We start from the raw sequence: 21166 nt of genomic DNA on the forward strand, positions 1-21166 counted from the left end.
AAATCATACTTATGAAAACGTGACGTATTTACGCAGCGATGAATTGTGCTTTTTTAGATTTATTTTAGACTATATTCAAATTTCCACAATTGTGAACATCTTTGTTATAATTGCACATATCCGCGAATACCTTTGTTTTAAATGCGCATCTGCGTGAACACCTGTGTTTTAATTATTTGCATATCTGTATGAACACCTGTGTTTTACTTGAACATCTGTGTGAACACCTGTGGTTTAACTACGCACCTGCGTGAACACCTGTGTTTTATTTGCACACCTGCGTAAACGGCTTTGTTATAATTGCACATCTCCGCGAATACCTTTGTTTTATGCACACCTGCGTGAACACCTGTGTTTTAATTATTTGCTTATCTGTATGAACACCTGTGTTTTACTTGAACATCTGTGTTTTAACTACGCGAATACCTTTGTTTTAAATGCACACCTGCGCGAACACCTGTGTTTTCATTACTTGCACATCTGTGTGAACACCTGTGTTTTAACTACACACCTGCGTGAACACCTGTGGTTTATTTGCACACCTGCATAATTGATAAAAAAAAAAAGCAATCAAAATTAAGCTACTAACGAAAAATTGCCTCGTGTCGCGTTTTTATAATCATACTTATGAAAACATGACGTATTTACGCAGCGATGAATGAGCTCCAGATCTCAATTAGTAAAAACCATGTTGGATAAATTGTGCGTTTTGCATCAAATTTATTTTAGACTATTTACATATTTCACCATAAATATTTACGTTTGAATATAGAAATATTTTATTATTTATCATAAAAAATATGTTTGTTTTGCATCATTAAATTATAATTAATTCATTTTATGTAACTAAAATATTAATGAAATGCGATGTAATAGCAGAAGCATTGGAAAAAACACATGATTTTAAAATGAAAATGATAATATTTTCAATGATTTCATTGAAATAAATATTTACATTTTAATATTGTTTACAAAATATAATAATATTAATCAGTTGTTATTCATCATTAATTTATAATCAATACAGCTTCTATCTATATTACTGAAATATTAATTAAATGTAAGGTTTGTTAGATAGAAAATTACATTTGTTCTTGTTTACCATTAAACAATTCTCGGCGGCAAAGTTGAAATATCCTGGCTTTACAAAAAAAAGTTTGTAACATCTTCCGCATTCCGTTTCTCGTTCCAACAACGCTTTCGCATTCAAATTAAACTCGAAACTTGAAAGATCCGAGCCTTCCGAATTAAAGTGTTGACTTTGAGCGACTTACCCTTCGCAATTTCTATGCTCCTTCTCCACTACAAACCTTTTAACGTAATACAAATTTCATTAAATTCGGTAATTATTATATGCTTTTTGAAGATATGTAATTAATTCAGATTGATTCTGTTTATAATATCAAAGGTGCGTTCATATTATCATATAATATGATTCATATCATATTATATGATATTTATATATGTCAGCACATTCTCAACTTGATATTGAGAGTTTTTTTGAGAAACTGAATTACTCATTAACTGAAATATCTTCTATGATAAATTAATTAGTTGCATAATGTTAACGTACTTTTCGATTTGTCTTCAAGTACTTTAGACTTGTACAAAAACTCTGTATGATATGTTAAATTATAAGTAATATATGAAGTTTATAACCTATATTTATAGTCGAGTTTCTGCACTTACCGCATTCAATAGTTGACAAATTTTTAAATATACAATAACTTCTGCAAGTACTTGTGACTAATACATCTTACAGTAACTCAAATATTGTTATATGTGATTCCATATGATTACTTGTTAAAGTATAAGTAATATTTCCAGTCTCTACGCACTTTTTCAAGTACTTGCTATATATAATTCCTTATTACTTGCGATTGTGCAACTACAAGTACTTGTGACTAATACATCATAGAGTAACTCAAATATTGTTATATGTGATTCTATATGATTACTTGTTAAAGTATAAGTAATATTTCCAGTCTCTACACACTTTTTCAAGTACTTGCTATATATAATTCCTTATTACTTGCGATTGTGCAACTACAAGTACTTGTGACTAATACATCATACAGTAACTCAAATATTGTTATATGTGATTCTATATGATTACTTGTTAAAGTATAAGTAATATTTCCATCTCTACACACTTTTTCAAGTACTTGCTATATATAATTCCTTATTACTTGCGATTGTGCAACTACAAGTACTTGTGACTAATACATCATACAGTAACTCAAATATTGTCATATGTGATTCTATATGATTACTTGTTAAAGTATAAGTAATATTTCCAATCTCTACACACTTTTTGAAGTATTTGCTATATATAATTCCTTATTACTTGCGATTGTGCAACTACAAGTACTTGTGACTAATACATCATATAGTAACTCAAATATTGCTATATGTGATTCTATATGATTACTTGTTAAAGTATAAATAATATTTCCAGTCTCTACACAATTTTTCAAGTACTTGCTTTATAAAATTCCTTATAATTACTTGTGTTTGTACAACTAATTTTCCATACATTCTACGCTACGAGATATAAACAGATTTCTATTCAAATTATACGCATTACTTTACAAGTTACTTGTTGTTAATACTGTGTGGCATGTACGCACCTTAAAGCTTTCTCATTTTTTTAACATGTAGTTTGTTTTAAGTTCAGAGTTCGTTATATGTAAATAAAACGTGTGTGCGTATCGATTTGTCGAATGGGGTGGAAATGTGGGGTGGATTGTGGAAATATTATGGATACGCGAGGGAAAACCATCCCACCCGTAATAATTACCGTATCAAGGGGATGGCGATGATATCACTACAGAAATATTTTATCAACAACGCTCGTAAAGCGTTACAGTTACAACTACAGCATTTGCACCGGAATAACGGAACTTTTCTAAAGATATCATTTTTGATATCTTAACGTTGTTATATGGTATTTCTTATTCTTTCTTGTGTTGAAACTTTTCCATTGAGACGGATGCAGTTTGAAAAAAGAAACGTAGTGGAAAGCAGGCAAGTTTCCTGTTGCTTCCCCCCGAGCGATATTAAAAATTCTGCCGGAAAGCAGCACGAAAGCAAAACCGAGTTCTCCTATTATTAACTTTTCATTGTGGTCGAGGTTTTCTATTAAGAAATTGAAAAGTATAATAGAAAATAATTTAAGATCATTTATTAAATGTATATGTTCTTTGAAAACGCTGAAATGACGCTGAAAAACTAGATTTATTAAAAACGTGGTTTCTTTGAAATTTTTTATTTTATTTATAAAAAACTCGGAATTAACGACTAGAATTTAGTACATTTTGGACAAGTAAATTTTATTTTATAAACATTAATTGTTTTAATTATATATTAAATATTCATTAGAATCTTCAAAAATATTAAAAATCCTATAGAAATTGGATTGGATATTTAGTTTTGTATTAAATACTTGCTTATATTTTACTCTAGTCTCATTAAATATATAAATGTATTATAAATCTTCATAATAATTTTAATTACGTAATCATTTCGATGTTTAACAATTCATACGTTCACATTTGTCAGGCTAATAATGATAGTGTGCGATCTCAAAGCGAAAAGAGCCTTTTGTCATTCCTTCTGCTCCAATTACCAACGTTCACAAACGTAATGTACTATTAAGTCTTGTTAATTAGTGATAACTCTATCTTTTTCCAGCTAAATTGTTTGCAAAATCCTTTAATGCTTTTCAAATTGGAATTTATACTTGTGAAAGCTGTTAACATACATTAATTAAATACGTTTATTATTTCTAAATGAAATACTTCATTGTAAATGTGTTAAGATTTATCATTTAATGAAATTAACTCAGTTAAAATTATTTATTTGGGAAACTTACTTATTTTGCGTTTTGTTATAGATGTTGTGCAAAAAAAAATGCAGGAAATATCACCAATTATAGTAATATACTTAATAAATATTGCTTAATCAATTAAATGTATAATTTACAGAAAATCATATTTCGATTATAATAAATTATATAAAGCAAGTACTTGAATAAGTGTGTAGAGAATGGACATATTACTTATGCTTTAACAAGTAATCATATATAATGTATATAATAATGTTTAAGTTATTGCATGATGTATTCATGTAGTCACAAGTACTTGTAGAAGTTATTGGATATATATAGAAATTTGTTAACTATTGAATGCAGTAAGTGCAGAAACTCAACTGTCAATATAGGTTATAAACTACTTTTCAGTAATAAAAATATTGCTTAATCAACTAAATGTATAATTTACAGAAAATCATATTTCGATTTTCTTCACGGTTTTGTTTTGCAAATACGAAAACTACAATTCTGTGGTTTTCGTTGTTCGAGCTGAAACTATCAAGTTTACAGCTGAAACTGCATAATGTATGAGCTGGATAACGTTTTTGGCAAAAAGGATACAAGCTACTATTATCCTTGTATGTATTTGCGCTCTACGAAATTCACCAAAACACCTTTGTTGCATCAATTAAAATCTTATAACTACTCCTAAATGCACGACATTAAACATTTAGATCCCAGCTAACCTATGGTTAATTAAGTTGTGCGAAGTGAACGAACTTTTTCGAATGATGCGAAATTATTAATTAGGCTTTCATTTAATCTATTACATTAAATACATTATAATTAAATTTATTATTATATTTATTTAATTACAATTGCTGGACTCAATTTAGGTCAAAGGTTTAATTAACAGATTGATATTATTTAACTTTAATTTAATCATAAAAAAAACGTTTTTACTTGTAAAAATTAGTGATATTTTAATGAAGACATTAATGAATGTAAGATAAATTAATTTAATTAATAACTGAAATAATTAATTATAAGTAACGTTATTTGTATTTCAATGTAATTAAAGAAAGTTATGTGAAGATTAATTAATTTAATTATTTTCAATTAATTGCAAATTACTAACCTTTTTATTTTTAATTAATTAGTTATATATAAATTAAGATATTAGCGCTTTTGAGTTTCAAGAAAAGTAAGCAAATTTAAATTAAATTTTCGCAGATAATTACGCATTTTTTATAATGGAACTAAGGAAAAACTTGTATGAGGATTAAGTTCAATTGCACGCGAAATAACTGCGTTTGTTGGAATTCCCTGTTTGTTGAAGTAAATCCGCGCGATAATCCGTGCAGTCTTGCGGTGCGTCTTCAAATTTCTATGCAGAAACTTCTAAAAGGGTTTCATATTTATCTTCCACGCAAATATTTACTACATAAACAGAAAAATATGCGTTTGTTTTGGAAAATGAAACAGTTCTTTTTTTTCTTACATTATTTGTAATTTATTTGAATGTTTATATATTTAGTTAAATATCATTAAATTATTGATTGAAAATTACCCAATTTTTAATAGAAAATTATTTTCTATGTTCATTAAATGTAGCTTTTATATAATATATGTCAATATAATCATGTTCTTTCAATAATTAATTAATTAATAATTAATTGTTTGTACAGTTTAGAGTTTTTATTATTTATCTACTAAATTTCAAATTTTAAAACAAAAAATCGTATGTTTACTGCGCTTTATATTTTATTTTCTACATATTACCACATGAATTAATTAATTGATAACAAATTCTTGCACATTTCATATAAATATTATAATATTAGTTTAGTTTTGATTGTTAAATATTAAACATAAATCAGTGAAAATTGATAAAATCAAAAGGTTTCAATTTCAAATGAAGCAAACTGATGAATTCGCATCCATTTATACTACAAAATTAACATGCTACAGCAAAATGTTAATTTATTAACGTTCGTTGCATAGGTTTTGTGAAATTATTGATATGGTTTTCATGAAAATTAATACGGGAATTGGCGTCAATTTATAAATCCCCGAATCGTTAATGATTGTTCCAACAGAAATTGAACGCATTCGGCGCGTTTTCATTCAATAAATAACAGCAACTCATTTAAAACGTTCATTTTATGCACGAATTTATAAGATATTTGTCCCAATTTTGACTTTTGCAATTAATTAACCATGTTATAAAATAAGTACAAATTGGGTATTGTTTAGGAAAATACAAAGAAATCTGAACATTTGTATTTGCTTATTATAAATAACATTAATTTTTATGATATACTGGAAAATTTATATTATTTGTTTGGCTAGGATTTGAATTCTAATAACCGAAAAGACAAATATACAATTAGAACATTAAAATAGTTTTAGTCTAACTACTTTTTACCTTTATTCTGTCAAAAACTAATCAGATAATATCTTCAAATTACAACTTGCATAACAATTATTTAGCCCAAGCTTCGAATCCAAGAAACTTTCGACCAAAAACGAAATTCCCACACATATAGTTTATATAATTATTTAATAAACTTGAAACTTAATTTAAACTTTTAATAAGTAGTTGTAAATTAATTATGGAAATTAATTAATGATTTATTGAATTATAATTATTAGTAGAAAAGTTACAATTTTAAAACGTATTATTAGAATACTCTTATATAGATAATTTTAAACTAAAATTGTAGACTAGAAACTATGTAACTTTGCATATTTGAGATAGTCATGCTTAATACGTTATTTACTTTTAAAAATGTAAACTATTTATGTTGAAAATACCAATAATTTTTGTAATTATTATTTATTTAATATACAAAAAATCGCTAAGTTGGCAGGAAAAAGATAATAATAACAATTTTATTTTAATATATTTAATTTTCATCCTTTTGTAATTTCTCTACATAATTTACATTTATTTCAATACATTTCTTAAGTCAGTAGAGCCACCTTTCAAAATACTTCTCAAAATTGCTTTTTGGAGCTTTTCAACTTCTAATTAATGATTTCTTTAGTGGAACTTTTTTTTTTAATTTTCGGAAACACCTAGAATTCACAAGACGCTATGTGGGTAGAATAAGGTGCTGAACTAATTTTATTGATGCCAGAGAGAGCAAGAAAGTTGTTGGTTATTTCAGTAGTATGAGTGATGTAAAAAGTAGCGACAAAGTTTTTCTTTCTGCTGGTTTCCCAACAAATATAAAAAAAAATTGTGGTAAGCAACTACTTAGCAGTTTCCACGCTTGGAAATAGTCACAAGGGATGATGCATTCACACCATATGCATTTTGAAATTGACGTCGAAATCCGTAGAGAATGGCAAAACAATATTTTGGTCATAGAATTTCTACCAACATTACATCACTAATCTTGCATTTTCTCCTATCCATTCTTACCGATCTTCTTGAAATTTGACATGAAATATTGGTAGTCTTTAACAAATTGAGAAACAACTTTTGTTTCTTCAGAAACAAATGAATTAATGCCAATGTTTATATATAAAATAAATATATATATTACTTATATCAAACCTTTCATTCTTATATAATAATTAATTTTCAATACTTGACCTCCCTCAATCACTTAGTAAAAAAAACTATGAAATTAATAATATAAATATTTTTGTATGACAGAAACAACTAAAAAATGAAAAAGAATATTCAAAGTTACGTGATTATAAAATAACAAAGCAAATTGCTTCCTAGAAACATAATCAATTATCTCGCTTCGTTAGTGAAACAATTTTTATTCTTTCAACTTTTAACGAAGGATGTTTAAATAAAACGTGAAAACGTATTCAACCCTTTTTCTCTCTCTCTCCCTTCGTGTTTCATTCGTGCTCCCCCTTGGGAAAGGGTTCTGCATTTGATAATTGATAGCGAAAAGCGGAAAGGAAATTGATGGGCTCCTGTTTCGTACATTTCGTTTCCTTTGTAATAGAAAAAATGTGGGTTATTTCATCTCATTTTCATGTTTCCTTCACAATAAAAACTCTGTGCGCATATCGATTTATGCAAATGCGAGGAAAATAAAAGTGCGGTAGATTGTAAAACGATACGCGCAATTTGCAGTCTAATTATTCCATTAGAAATTTAAAGAATAATATAAAAACGTAGTGCAAATATTGAAGCTGGGAATGTAATGTTTTTTTTACTCGCTTAAAACATCAAATATTTTAGGGATCCTTGTTATGACTTCCTTCTTCATATTTTTACGTGCGGAAGACGTAACACGTACACGCATTTAACAACGCGATCGAAAAGCTATTTCACTCAGAAAAAAACGTGTTTTTCTTTCATTTATTCTATTTATTGATAATTTTCAATGTTTGCTTTATTTTCAATGAAAAGTGAAGAAATAATTATTTTTCACATCCATTGAATTAAATTTTTTATTTATGACAAACACAATTATATTGATTTATTTCTTGCGCTAATCTAAAAATCAATAAGTAGAAAAAAAAAGAAACTAAAAATATATTGATAGAAAAAAGTAATAGAAACTACACAATTCAACATTTGGGTCAATGTAAATTATTTGTAAAACTCGACATTCCTCATAGAAAACGAAATTAACCCGTAACTAGTACAGATACATAAATGAAACGCAAGTACTACCTGTGGGTCAAAATGACCCGTTGACAAATTTTTAATTATTACAATAAACACAGATTAATTCTTATTATTTAATTAATTTAAAACTGATTTTATTGCTACATCGCGTTTGAAGCTCATTATAAAAATGTATGATATCAGTTTTTTTTTGTAGTTTCATTCACAATATTAGTGTGGATATTAGGAAAGTAATATTCTTCGTTTTGTTATACGGGAAACCAAAATTATTCAACTATTAAACTATTGATGATTCAAGAACGTATGTGATATAGACGGGTCACTTTGACCCAAAATACAATCTACATTAAAATAAGTACCTTCCACTGCGACTGCTTTGCTTCAACTGAAAAGTGCACTAGAAAATGAAATCAAATATCAAGGTGGGTCACTCTGACCCATTCGTAATATTTACGGGTTAAGGAAGAAATATTTCTATCATTCATTCATAATTATTTTATTAAATTATTTTACTAAAAAAAAACATGTTATTTAATTTTGTATAAAAAATTGAAATTGTGGGTCAATGGAAGTTTATTTATAAAACTCTCGTTTCTAAATAAGAATGAAATTAATGATTATTCCAATGCATGTGTATAATTGTTTCGAAGTATCGCATTTTTTCTCTATGTTTTGCATAAACGTTCTATGTATAAAACGAAATTAATTGCGAGAATCAACTGTGACCTATAAACATATTTAATCTAGAGCCTTTCCTAAAGGTTCAATGTATCTTGAATATAACTTCAATCTTAAAAAAAAACAATCTGGAATTATAAAAAATACAGTTTATAATTGAATATTCCTTTTTAAACAAATATATAAATAGTAGAGAATACATATGCTTATTGTTTTAGTTGTATTTTAATTGATATTAAAAGTAGAGTGTAGTATAGTGCGGCTTCGATTAGTCCGGATTCACCTATAGCGAAAAATAAAAATATCAAGACAAACTATATTTTAATTGAGCAAAAAAATAATAGTCAAACTATTATTATATTAATTTTTGTATAAAATTATTTCCTTGATTAGACTGGTTTGAAAAAGTCCGGGATATTTTTGGAATAATAATATAAAATTGTAAGTAAATATTTCAAAATTCATATTTTTGTTGTAAGAAATTTAATTAAAAGCAACAACAATAAATGATACAATTTTATAAAGAGAAATTTGATATAAAATTATTGTTATAAAATGTGCATATTTTCTTTGTAATATATACACAAACTTGATTAAATGTTTTATTTTATCCCTTATAAGTTCTTATAGATTCTCATGGAACTAAATCACAGAGCTTATGTTTAATTTTCGCACTTAGAACTGTTTGTTGAAGAGAAATCCTTTAAAATTTGCGTAATAATATTTTAATCTAAAGTAAATACAGGATTAAACGAATTAATTGAGAAACGAACGAGAATATTCTTATTAAGTAATTTGCAAATATTGTATGTTCATGAAAAAAAAAATATCTTCAGTTTAATAAAAATCTCAAGTGTATAATTTTTTTAAATTATTTCATAATTTATTCATTCCGGACAAATCAAAATTTACTAATTTTGGAAACATTTTGAATGTTTGTTCATGCAAGAAATATCAAAAGTTTACTTTTTTTTAAATTAACTTATTTATTTTACTCATAACTTACTTATTTTGCTAATATTTTCAATTTGGAAATAATATATTGATTCTGGTAACAACAACATTTATTTTTTCAATTTTCGTTCAATTTTATGCTGAAGAATAAAAAAAATAGCAATTTTTGTTTCTTTTGCTTTTATAAATTATACTTGTTGAATAAAAAGAAAATTATTTAAAACCCATTACATAATTAGTTCTAATATTTATTTATTTGCCTCCGTAAAATAGGACATAATTTGATGTGAGAGGCTTCAGCTTTAATCCTGTTTCCACTTTCATTGAATGCAGCCAAAGTTAAAAGTCGTTGGCAGCAGGAAAGCGAAAGTGTGTATAAATTTGTATACATGTATGCATGATGCATTCAATTCCTGCTTATGCCAAGCAAAAAGGAGTGCTCTTCCCAAGTGGCCCGTTTATAAGAGGATGAAAGTGTCGTCTGTCACCTCGCGTTTCGTCGTCATAAAGAATAAAGCTTTTGAGTTTCACGTGGAATACTGAATAAATAAATACGGAATCTCGCGTAATATTATTGTAATCGCGATCATTTGCAACTGCGTGTGAATCGATTTTACAAGTACACCTAATGCCGCTAATGTACTTTTAATTTATTAATAGATGCGGACTAATTTCCTATTTTCACACAGGATATTAGCTTAGTGCCGCGGCAGATCGATCATGATATCACGGACCATATAATAATATACTTTCCTATGCATTTTTAATGCTGTTTGTATATGCTTTTTTATATAATGAATCATTTGTAGGTCATAATAATAGGTTTGTTTATAACCAAAGAAAACCACCTGAAGGATTAACATCGTTTATTATTAATATTATAAAAACTACTGAAAAAAAATAACGAAAATTTCAAAAAATACCGTTCATTTCAGATAATTGAAAAATTAAATAATTACAGTTAATTTTAGAACATTGAAAAATTTCCGTAAATTTCAAATATTCAAATATTGTCGTTAATTATGAAATGCAAAAAAATACCGTAAATTTCAAACAATCTAAAATAGTTATTCAACTACTTGAAGAACAAAAAAAATTATTCAATTAATTTGAAGATAAGAATAATAATAGTTGCGTTTTGAATGGTATGGAGAAGTTACAACTGTAGTCATGTATCTTCGGGGGATGCGGTTTCCAAGCATTAATTTAGGAACTCGCAAACTTCAGTTCCATCGATTTACAGCCACTCCAGTTTACCGCTCGCTACAGACCATTCCCAACTGATTATGATAACTTCACCTCAAACTACTGAATTATGATGTGATTAGTTAGAATATACTTTTTTTTATTATTATTATTATTATGTTTTACTACTTAAAATCACTTAGACAGATGAAAACTAGAAATGATGCATATATACTACATTGATATTCAGTGTAAATATTATGATTTTAATCCATTTACTATTTTTATTGGTCATTTTGTTGATGATATAATGAGAATAATTTGTTGACGCTCTGTTTAGCAGGTTGTTAACATTGATAGGTATTTAATTCATTAATTAAACATTGTATACTAATTAGCATTGAATGAGCGTTCGGTTTTGTAATCCCGACGATTGGATTAGCAACGGTGGCAATTGATTAGTAGTGTTTGGCACCCGAAAAATACATTAAACTTTTCACCCTTGACCTTTTTCAGACCGTGAACTATTCGCGTCCACGTTCTCGACCTTCCGCAAAACGAAAACTGCATTTTTTTTGTTCCTCTCTCTCTTTTTCCGGACATAACTGTCCGAAGTTATGACCTGAATTTCGGAGAATGCACGCGGTCCTCGTAAATTTTTACGTTTCGCCTTCGGACTGCTCCGCTTCAATGGCAAAACTAAAAGAAAATTGTTCACTGTCTTCATTTTTATTTATACGGTCGTGAAGTGAGAGCTGCTTGCAAGAGAATAAACTATGGAAAACGCTGATAAAATTTTTCAGCATCATCAAAAATGTATTGAGTACTTTTTGATATATGAAAATATAGTTTATTTATGTTTATGAATAAGTTTATATTAGTCAATTATTGTATATTTATTGAGTAATTATAGTATTTATAGATGAATTCATTCATAAATTTGCATAATTTTGTTAATAAAAGTATAATAAAATGTCGGTTTTTGTAGTAATAAAAAAACAAATTGTTCAAAAACAGAAACAATTTCTACCATAAGAATGAATGTAAAATGGACATAACCCAATCTTTGGGTATATTTATGTATAAAATCGGATACAAAAGCAACGAAAATTTAGGTTGAATTCTATTTATTATTTGCTTATTAATGTGAAATTTAATTGTTTAATATTTGGTATTGTGTCTTTAATTAACTTTTTTTAATTGTAGATTTTTACATAATTAATCTATAGATATTGGAAAATTAGTACTTGTACAATAATTACATAATGGTAATAACTTAGTAATTTTTAATATTACTCGCGAAAACTAAAAAATCTTCTGTTAATATTTATAAATAAGAAATCACAATTTATTTTTCATCATTTTTATACATTTTCTATGGTTTTCATTATTAGATAAATGTTCGTAAAGTGAGGTAATTAAGGTTTTGCTTTTTTTCTCTAGAACCAAAGTATTCAAGAAATACTTAATATTATAGTATAATTTCCTAATTATCAATTAAACGTTTGCTAAATTGAGATGAGAAATGACTAAATTTACAATTTCAAAATGAAATGGATATTATTCGAGATTGCAAACAAAAAATTTCTAGTTTTATAAAATCTTATATAATTAATTTAAAGAAGATTTTGGTCGTTAGCCTTTTTAGCTGAATGAACATATGCATTTTCATTTTTAAACAGTATTGAATTGTTGTTTTTCCTATTACGCAACGTGACGTTGCTGTTGTTATTTTAACAAACAAAAATCGTGATTCGAATATCGTCACCTGAATTTACAAGTCGCCCATAAAACGCGTGTATTTATGTGTGTTTTTTACGGTACGAAATGGGGGAGGGTTGTTTATATCGTTATGACCCCTTTTTTTTCACTCCTTTTGTCTCGCTGCGAAAAGAGCAAACAATTGGCGAATAATAGGCGCGTAAACAGCGCCATACTTTGTATGTACACAGGTAGAAATTGGTTGAATAATTAAAGTTTGCGTGCCTCGATTCGTTATGCGTGTCGGTGAATGCACGCACGAGCCTTATGCTTTTTTTTTTCTTCATCGTTCTTTTCACCAGATCAAATTCCAAAAACCTATATGGAGTAAAATATAATAATGGAGGGAAAAGAAAAACGCATTTGCAGAGAGAGAGAGAAAAAAAAGTGCTGGGCAATTAATCAACCCTCTTTGTCCGGTGTCATTAATTAACCCATTCTGTTTATCATCTCCGATGGGATTACGTCACGCAATTATTCATCTAGTTGCATTTGGAGCGCAGCTCTAATAGTTTTATAAATCGAACTGATGAAAAGTGTCGATTTTGATTACTCTGAACATCATTTATTACCAAATTTAAATTTGCATTGAAGAGTAAAATATTATTAGGTATTACTTAACTTAAAACTGCTATAACTTTTGAACCGTTGGTAATGTTGTGTTCATATTTCGCCTAATGATAGCTTATTTTATTGTTTACAAGCCTGAGGAAGCATTTGAATCTTAGTTATTTGGAAAAGAAGTTATCAATGATGGAATTCAAGCCCAATATTTGAGCGTAAAACCAAAAGTGATTATTGTTTACTTAGAATTTACTTAGAAGAGAGATCAAACGAAAATGTAGACATTCGAATGGCCACAAGGACTTCTTTCACCACCGATTGTGGTAGTCTGTAACGGTCAATAGTCCCTCTCCGTTGGTGTTTTTGGAGCGTGGCGTCAAGGTTAATGCGAATGTCTACTACGAAAAAGTTTTGGAAGATGCTCTGAAGCTGTGGACATATTTCAGTCAGAAAGAGAGGACGTTTCAAGAAGATTCTGCACCATTACACACGAAAACCAACAATGGCTGAGAGGCAACGTTCCACACTTCATTTCGACCGAACAGTGAACAGATGCAAATCCGATCGACTTCTCAGTATGGATCATTTTACAGGCCAATGTCTGTACTAAAATATACCAGAGTGTTAATGTGTTCAATAAAGCCCTTCATGGTGAATGGAGGAAGATTCCGCACATTCGTGCAGCGTGTAACTTGCTTGTCGACCAACTCAGACCTATAGTTCGAGCTCAAGACGTCCATATCAAAAATTTGAAATTAATTCAAAAATTTTAATTGTTTTCCAACATTTTTTGCTTGTGGTTCAATAAAATCCAATTTCAAATAAAAAAAAATACAGCGTTCTGAAAAGTTGCAGTTCAAGTGGGCCACCCTGAAGAACTATTTTCCTATTTATTTTTCAAAGCAATTTCAATATTATTAAATGTCATTTCTCTACTACAATTTGATAACTAATTGAATTTAATGTTTTTCTCAAATTTCAACTTTCATTCAATGTTTCATCATTTATTTCCAAATATATGCAAAATACAATATTTTACTCGCTGTTATTTATAGAAATTTGAATTCTTTCGTCTTTGAATAATGAAATATTTTGAATCAAAATTTAGACTTATTGAGGGCAGTTAAGAATGGATATATTTGTTTACCAGAAAGGTTTTAACTAATGAAAAATACCGAAAATTGTAGTTACTAACTAATAATCATTTACTTGTTATTATTTAGATCAATTACCAAGTAATTACCACCCACTAATCATGTTTTAATAAGTTTTTAAAATTGTATTTCAAATAAAATCTTACAAAAACATTACATTAAGAAACTAGCAGCATTTTATATTCAACTTTCTCCAAATATCTAATTTGTGACCAAACCCCCTCCATCAAGAAAACATTACTAAATCAAAATCCAGAAGATTTTTAATATGTTTTTAATTAAAAATCTTTATTAATTAATTAACACATTCAGTTTTTCATTTCTATTGCTATTAAATTTACTAAAATTATAAAACAAAATTAAAAAGAAGGCATTTACTCATCTTTTGTATCAATAAATAATGAGTAAAAAACACTTTGTTCATACAAACCTATAAATATTAAAATTCGTAAAATTATTTACAGTTTTCATAAGAAATATTACAATTTCTTTAGCAATATTTTAATTTCTTTATAGCAATATATTTCAAATTTTCTTAAAGAACTAAATGAGAATTAAAAAGTTGAGCATCAGCTTTGGTCAAAAATTTAAAAATCGTTGGTTTAAAATTAAAAAAATAGACATTTTCTGTGTTCCATGTATTTTGTTCCTGCTAATATAGATCATAATACCTGTTTTGCAAATGGCATCTGCTCGATGAGTTAATCCTTTAAGCTCCGCCGTCCTGGAACGGAAAATCTGTTTCGAGCTGAGCCACAAATGAACGCAAAGGATTAAATTTCCCGAAAACACGGTAGCATTGTGAAGGGATTTCATACGTAGTTTACACACAAACACAAATACGTTACTACGAATTTAACTTGACGATTCCCAACTATACTATATTACTAAACAGTGCTTATTATATAATCTAAATTGATTTGCAAACTAATGGGAATTATACAATTTTGCTAAATAACTAAAACTAAATTTGTAGTCAAATGTATATGTGTTTTTCTGTATTTTATAGTTATTATAAATATAGTTTAATTAAAAAAAAATAGTTTAAAGACAAAGCAATCTTGAAAACTAAAATTTAGATACGTTGATTATGTAATAATAATATTTTGCATAGAAAGTGAAATCTGAAGTGTAAATTTGTCTCAACTTTTGCCGTTATCTTTGAGATGTGTTTAGAAAGTTTGATACCAGTTACTCACTTTGTTCTGAACTGCGTTCTTCTAACTTAGTTCAGTGTGGTTTACTTAATGGAAGCTCTAGCTAACTCGTAAAACAGTAGTATTAATTTTGATACAAAATCATTAGAAATGAGTATAGCCTTTTCAGAATTGAAACTTTTAGTATTTTCAAAAATTGAACAATTGTTCTTCTTATTTGGTAGTATAATTCTATTATCCTGTTTGCATTGTTTTAAATAGAATCACGCATTGTAAGGGATGATGTACTGTAGTCGAGATTAAATCAATATTGGAATCGGGGATGCGCGCTTAAACAGGTTTCATCAATTCACTTCGAGGATCAATTTGCGAGAGACATTTCGGTCAGCGAGATATGTGATAGCCGCACATCATTCCTACCGGAAATCGCATATAAAACGCATCCATTATCCGCAAATTTGCACCTCGAAGTTTCCTCATTTTCCTCTCAATTCACTTCTCCCATTTTACTGCACACAAATCAATTCCAATAAAATTGAACGTAAATTTAGAGTTTATCATTTCCGAAAAAATAAGATTTGAGCTCTCTTTCTATAGATTAAGTTTATTTACCTGTGAAATGTGAAGATTTATATTTGGATGCAAAAATAGGTCCATAACAATTTCCTTTAATTGTAATTTGCTATTAATTGACTGCTAATAACAGAAATGTAGCAATTGTTATGCAATAAAAATCAGGTCATCGTTGACAATAGCCTAAAATTGCCTATTGAAACAAAAACATAGCAAAAAAATCGTTTTGTTCAACAAAAATCAGAATAGCAATGACAATGGAAACAATGAAATAAAAAAGATAATTAAAAAGTACGTTAATTTAAAATTTGCAGCAGTGGACATTTCGGACCTGTTTTTTTTTTGTTTTCATATAGAACAAAAACTTCAATTGAAAAGAAATCATTTATTAGAATGAAATTATAACACATCATTTATACTTTTATTTTATAAAGCAATTGACAATTTTATGAACTGCACAAAAATATATAATTTCTCAATATTTGTGTATTTTATATTCTAAACGAGAGTTTCTCAACCTATGGGAGACCTACAGCTATCACCTTCTGTCATAGTATCAACTTTGTATGTTATAAACATTTGTATTTAACTATAAACAAGAATGTATAGTTTTCAACCTTTTTTACAGTAGTTATTACTTCAAACTTGAGAAATTACGTGTATTTGCCTTATTGAAACACGTATCCTAGTAACATAGAGAAATTTGTGTTGAATAAAATTCATTAAAAAATAAAACATATTTTGTTGTATAAATAAGATCTATAAAATAAATGATTGATATTTGAAGGATCTCAAATTGGACCGGAGATTGCGTGCACAGACTTCACAAAAGAAATTTAATATTTCTTCAAGAAATATCAATTTCAGTTGGATTACGTGCGTCGTTCCGTTCTTTCCGTTGACGAATTTTTCACATCCTTGTTGTACCGAAGGATCGAAGTTGTTCCGACCAACGAAAAGTTTCTAGTCTGAGAGATGGGATGAAGTCAAATTCCTGGAAATAGTTCACTCCACTTCGGTGAGAGATTAATATTCATGAAGGCATGTTCATGAAACTAGTTCATAATGCACGCAACTTTGGTCCAGCTTGCAACTACAAAATCCCAGCCAGATTCAGACTATATACACGATGAATAGTTATAATTCATCATTTATTGATAAATAGCCCAGGGTTTCTTGCCTTATTATCAATGGATTAATTTAATTTTATACTTAGTTTAAACTTTAAATGTTATAATTATGTAAGTTCAGTTTATAAATTTTTATCAGATATTGAATTTATCTCTAAAGTTTAAATATTAGTTTTAATAATTATGCAACCATATAATATTGATTTTGGAAACAACAAATACTATTTTTTTGTATACATTCTGAGATAAATGCTTCAAATCCTTGAATTTAAACGTTTCAGTGTATTAAACAATTTCAAACTAAAAGTAATTTAATTAGTAGTTAAGTAAATTTCAAATGTTCCACGTGATTATAGGCAACCAAATATACGTTTGCCATTAAGGTTATTTTTCAAACTTTAATGACAGTGCATCTTTTGCTATATTCCACATGTTGATGTTCAGTTCACCGGTAGTTGCATTAAGAAAAAAATAAAGATGGGTTCAAGAAGTCCTATAGCTTTACTGCAAGAGTTTACAATGAAGAATAAAATACCGATGCCAGTATACACGTTCAGACAAGTAGGCTTGATACATTATTGCAAAATAAAATGCTTTGATGATACAATCGAATGTGATTCGTATTCAAAAAAGTTGGCAAAGACAAAGGCAGCAACGGAGATGTTGAGGCTAACGCCAACTGAGAGATTATTAGAGCCAGAGATAAACTCGGTTGGAAAGCTGAAAGAATTAATTGACAAGCACAAACTGGATGCACCAACTTACAAATTTGTTGGAGAAGTGAATGGTCGGTTTTGCATGGACTGCATGTGGAGACAATACACCACAAATGGGATTGGAACAACTAAACAGTCATCGAAGCATGCTGCCGCAAGCTTGATGCTCCCAAAGTAAGTGGAATTACATATTCATTAAGCTTATTTTTATCTAACGTGTTATAATTTGTAGGGTACAGTCAATAATCCAAGATTATCTGAAGAATATTGTAGATGATGACAATAATACTATAGAAAATCGGAAAAATATTGTAGATGATGACAATAATATAGTAGAAAATCAGAAGAATATTGCAAAACTTGTTCTACCAATAAAAACAGAAATCATTGATGACAATAATACTATAGAAAATCAGAAAAATATTGTAGATGATGACAATAATATAGTAGAAAATCAGAAGAATATTGCAAAACTTGTTCTACCAACGAAAACAGAAATCATTGAAGAGATTTCAGAAGAGGATAAGAGATCAACTGAAATGGAAATTATGGCGTTGGAAGAAAATTTCAGGAATGCAGGCAATCAGTTTGAGATTACGGTGATTTCTGAGAAAGCACCATGTGTGATTTGTCTCGTATACAAAGATGAAAACATGAAACCACTTTTGGAGACTGGCAATAACGTTTGGGAGGTAAAGCGCAATCTGCTGAAGAAAGCTTTACAATCATAAAATTAGAATATTAATTTTATATAACAATTCATAATTGTTACAGAATTCTTTTTAATTTATAGCTTATTAAGAAATAAATGTTTTATTTACTTTTCTAAATTATGCAATTTTTCTCGACCTTCTTATGATTAATAACAATTGTAATTCTATAAATATATTGAAATAATCTCAAATTAATTTGTTTCAGGTGTTTCACACACGAAGCTTTTGGATGACACCGGAGATGAATTGTTCGTCATTAATGAGGTAAGTTGCATCTTCAAAATCAAATATTCTCGCTTATTGTAAAGTTATTTTATAAACAAACGCAATTTAAATATAACATAAAATGGAAATTGGAAACATCTGTAATGCAGGGGCGGACCTTTAATTTCGGGGGTCATCAGGCCTGTTACATATACTTTTTGAAGCATCAGTGGTTTGTATTTTATGTAAATTATTTGCAACTTTTCGGTTATCATTAGTATTCAGCTGTAGAATTTGCAAACCTTAAATGGTGAAAGCACGCTGGATTCCCTCCTCCATAGAACATAGTTTTGCATCACTAAAAGGGAGAGTTGACTGTATTATGTGGAAAACCTCACACAAGTATTTTGGATTAAATACACAAAGGCTGTCCCTTAATGGAAATGTACGGGTTGGAATGCTTCACACCATTAGTCATAATATGCGTGAACATTCAACATTCCTGCACAATATGTTTTTTGTTTAAACCCAAAATTAACACAAAAATCGTATTAGGAATTTGTGCATTTGAATATGATTTTTTTTTTCACCCCGAATTTTGTAATTAAATTCGTAAAAGGTTTTTGTAGTACTTTTATTATTTCAATTTTCTATTACATTCTATAAAATCCAATGGATCTGTTGTACAACCAAACTCATTTTTATACATATATCTGAATAAATATACGTATTCATGAATTCAGTAATTAAATTAATGTTAGTTCATTTGGAACTTTTAAATTATTCAAATGATTTTGTTACAATTTGTTTTACTAGTTATGAGAATTGCTTAAGTTTTTTCTTTCAATTAATGCTACTTATTTGATCCCGAAAGTTTAAAAACATTGATAGTTGAGAAAATTTATCGGATAAAGTTCATCCTGTTTTACACTTTGTTAAATGTCGTTCGGTCTTCGGGTTCTCATTGTACAGAGTACAAAAAACATGTCTGAATCAAACTCCGTGTTGAATACAACGATAAACTCGAGCAATCAAAACTTTCTTGGCGCGAGAAAGGTGCATTCGTTTTTTTTTTCATCTCTTTTTCATATTAGTTTTACAATGCCAAACACACTCTTACTTTTCAAGTTTGTAAACTGTACTTCTAATCTAATAACCAACAAATTTTATAAGAAATCTGAATATTTCTTTTATTTATTAAGAGCAGTTTTTCATTGAACCCGAAAGTTTTTCTTGATTATAAAACTTCAAAAGCTCCGATCTAATTGAACAACTTGTGGCAGAAAACTACAATTTTTCCTTAGAAAGTTTAGGAAAATTTCATTTATTTTTAGTTCAATTTTACTCTTACTCTTTCATTTTAAATAAATATACTAATAAAGCTGTAACATATAACTAATTTACTCGGAAACTATGAAATGTAATAAATTACTCAAACATTATATATTAAAGTTAAAAATTTAGAGTATAAAACTGAAACATCTCTACAAAAATTCATTAAATGCACTTTTAGTCAGTTGAAAAGCCTAGATTTACTTATTGTTTATTAATTAACTTAATAAACTTAAATAATTATAGTACTTTTTAACAAGAATAGAGTAAATTCAATACAAAGATGATGAAATGTGGTCAAACTTGAATGATTGCAGTTTTTGAGAAGAATAAATGAATTTGTTTATGAAATAGATAAAATGTGAAACACGTATTCTTTTCATGTAAGGAATATAGATGCGTTGAATTACAAAATATTCCATACATTCTTTATTGCATCGAAATAACTTACACATGGGATGTTATCGACTCTATAATATAGAGCAGCGGTCGGGGAACTTTTTTAACCATTACCCCAAAATATTATTGCGTAAGTCGATATTACCCCCCATTCTGAATTCATGAAACAATCAATGTAAATTTTAAATAAACATTATTTATTGAATTAATTTGCATTTACATATTTATA

General features: G+C 28.2%; 1 protein-coding gene across 1 annotated transcript; it reads left to right on the plus strand.

The window, feature by feature from the left end:
- Positions 1 to 17993: 17993 nt before the first annotated feature.
- LOC108564922 lies at positions 17994 to 19266 on the plus strand (the record flags this gene model as incomplete). The annotated part of the gene is made up of 4 exons (XM_017924123.1): positions 17994 to 18463; positions 18522 to 18604; positions 18719 to 18981; positions 19208 to 19266. Coding segments are annotated over exons 1-4 (818 nt in total), but the record flags the coding sequence as incomplete, so codon positions are not given.
- Positions 19267 to 21166: the final 1900 nt, after the last annotated feature.

The sequence above is a fragment of the Nicrophorus vespilloides genome, unplaced genomic scaffold, assembly GCF_001412225.1.
Source record: "Nicrophorus vespilloides isolate i.1.1-1 unplaced genomic scaffold, Nicve_v1.0, whole genome shotgun sequence".
In the NCBI taxonomy this organism is placed as follows: domain Eukaryota; kingdom Metazoa; phylum Arthropoda; class Insecta; order Coleoptera; family Silphidae; genus Nicrophorus; species Nicrophorus vespilloides.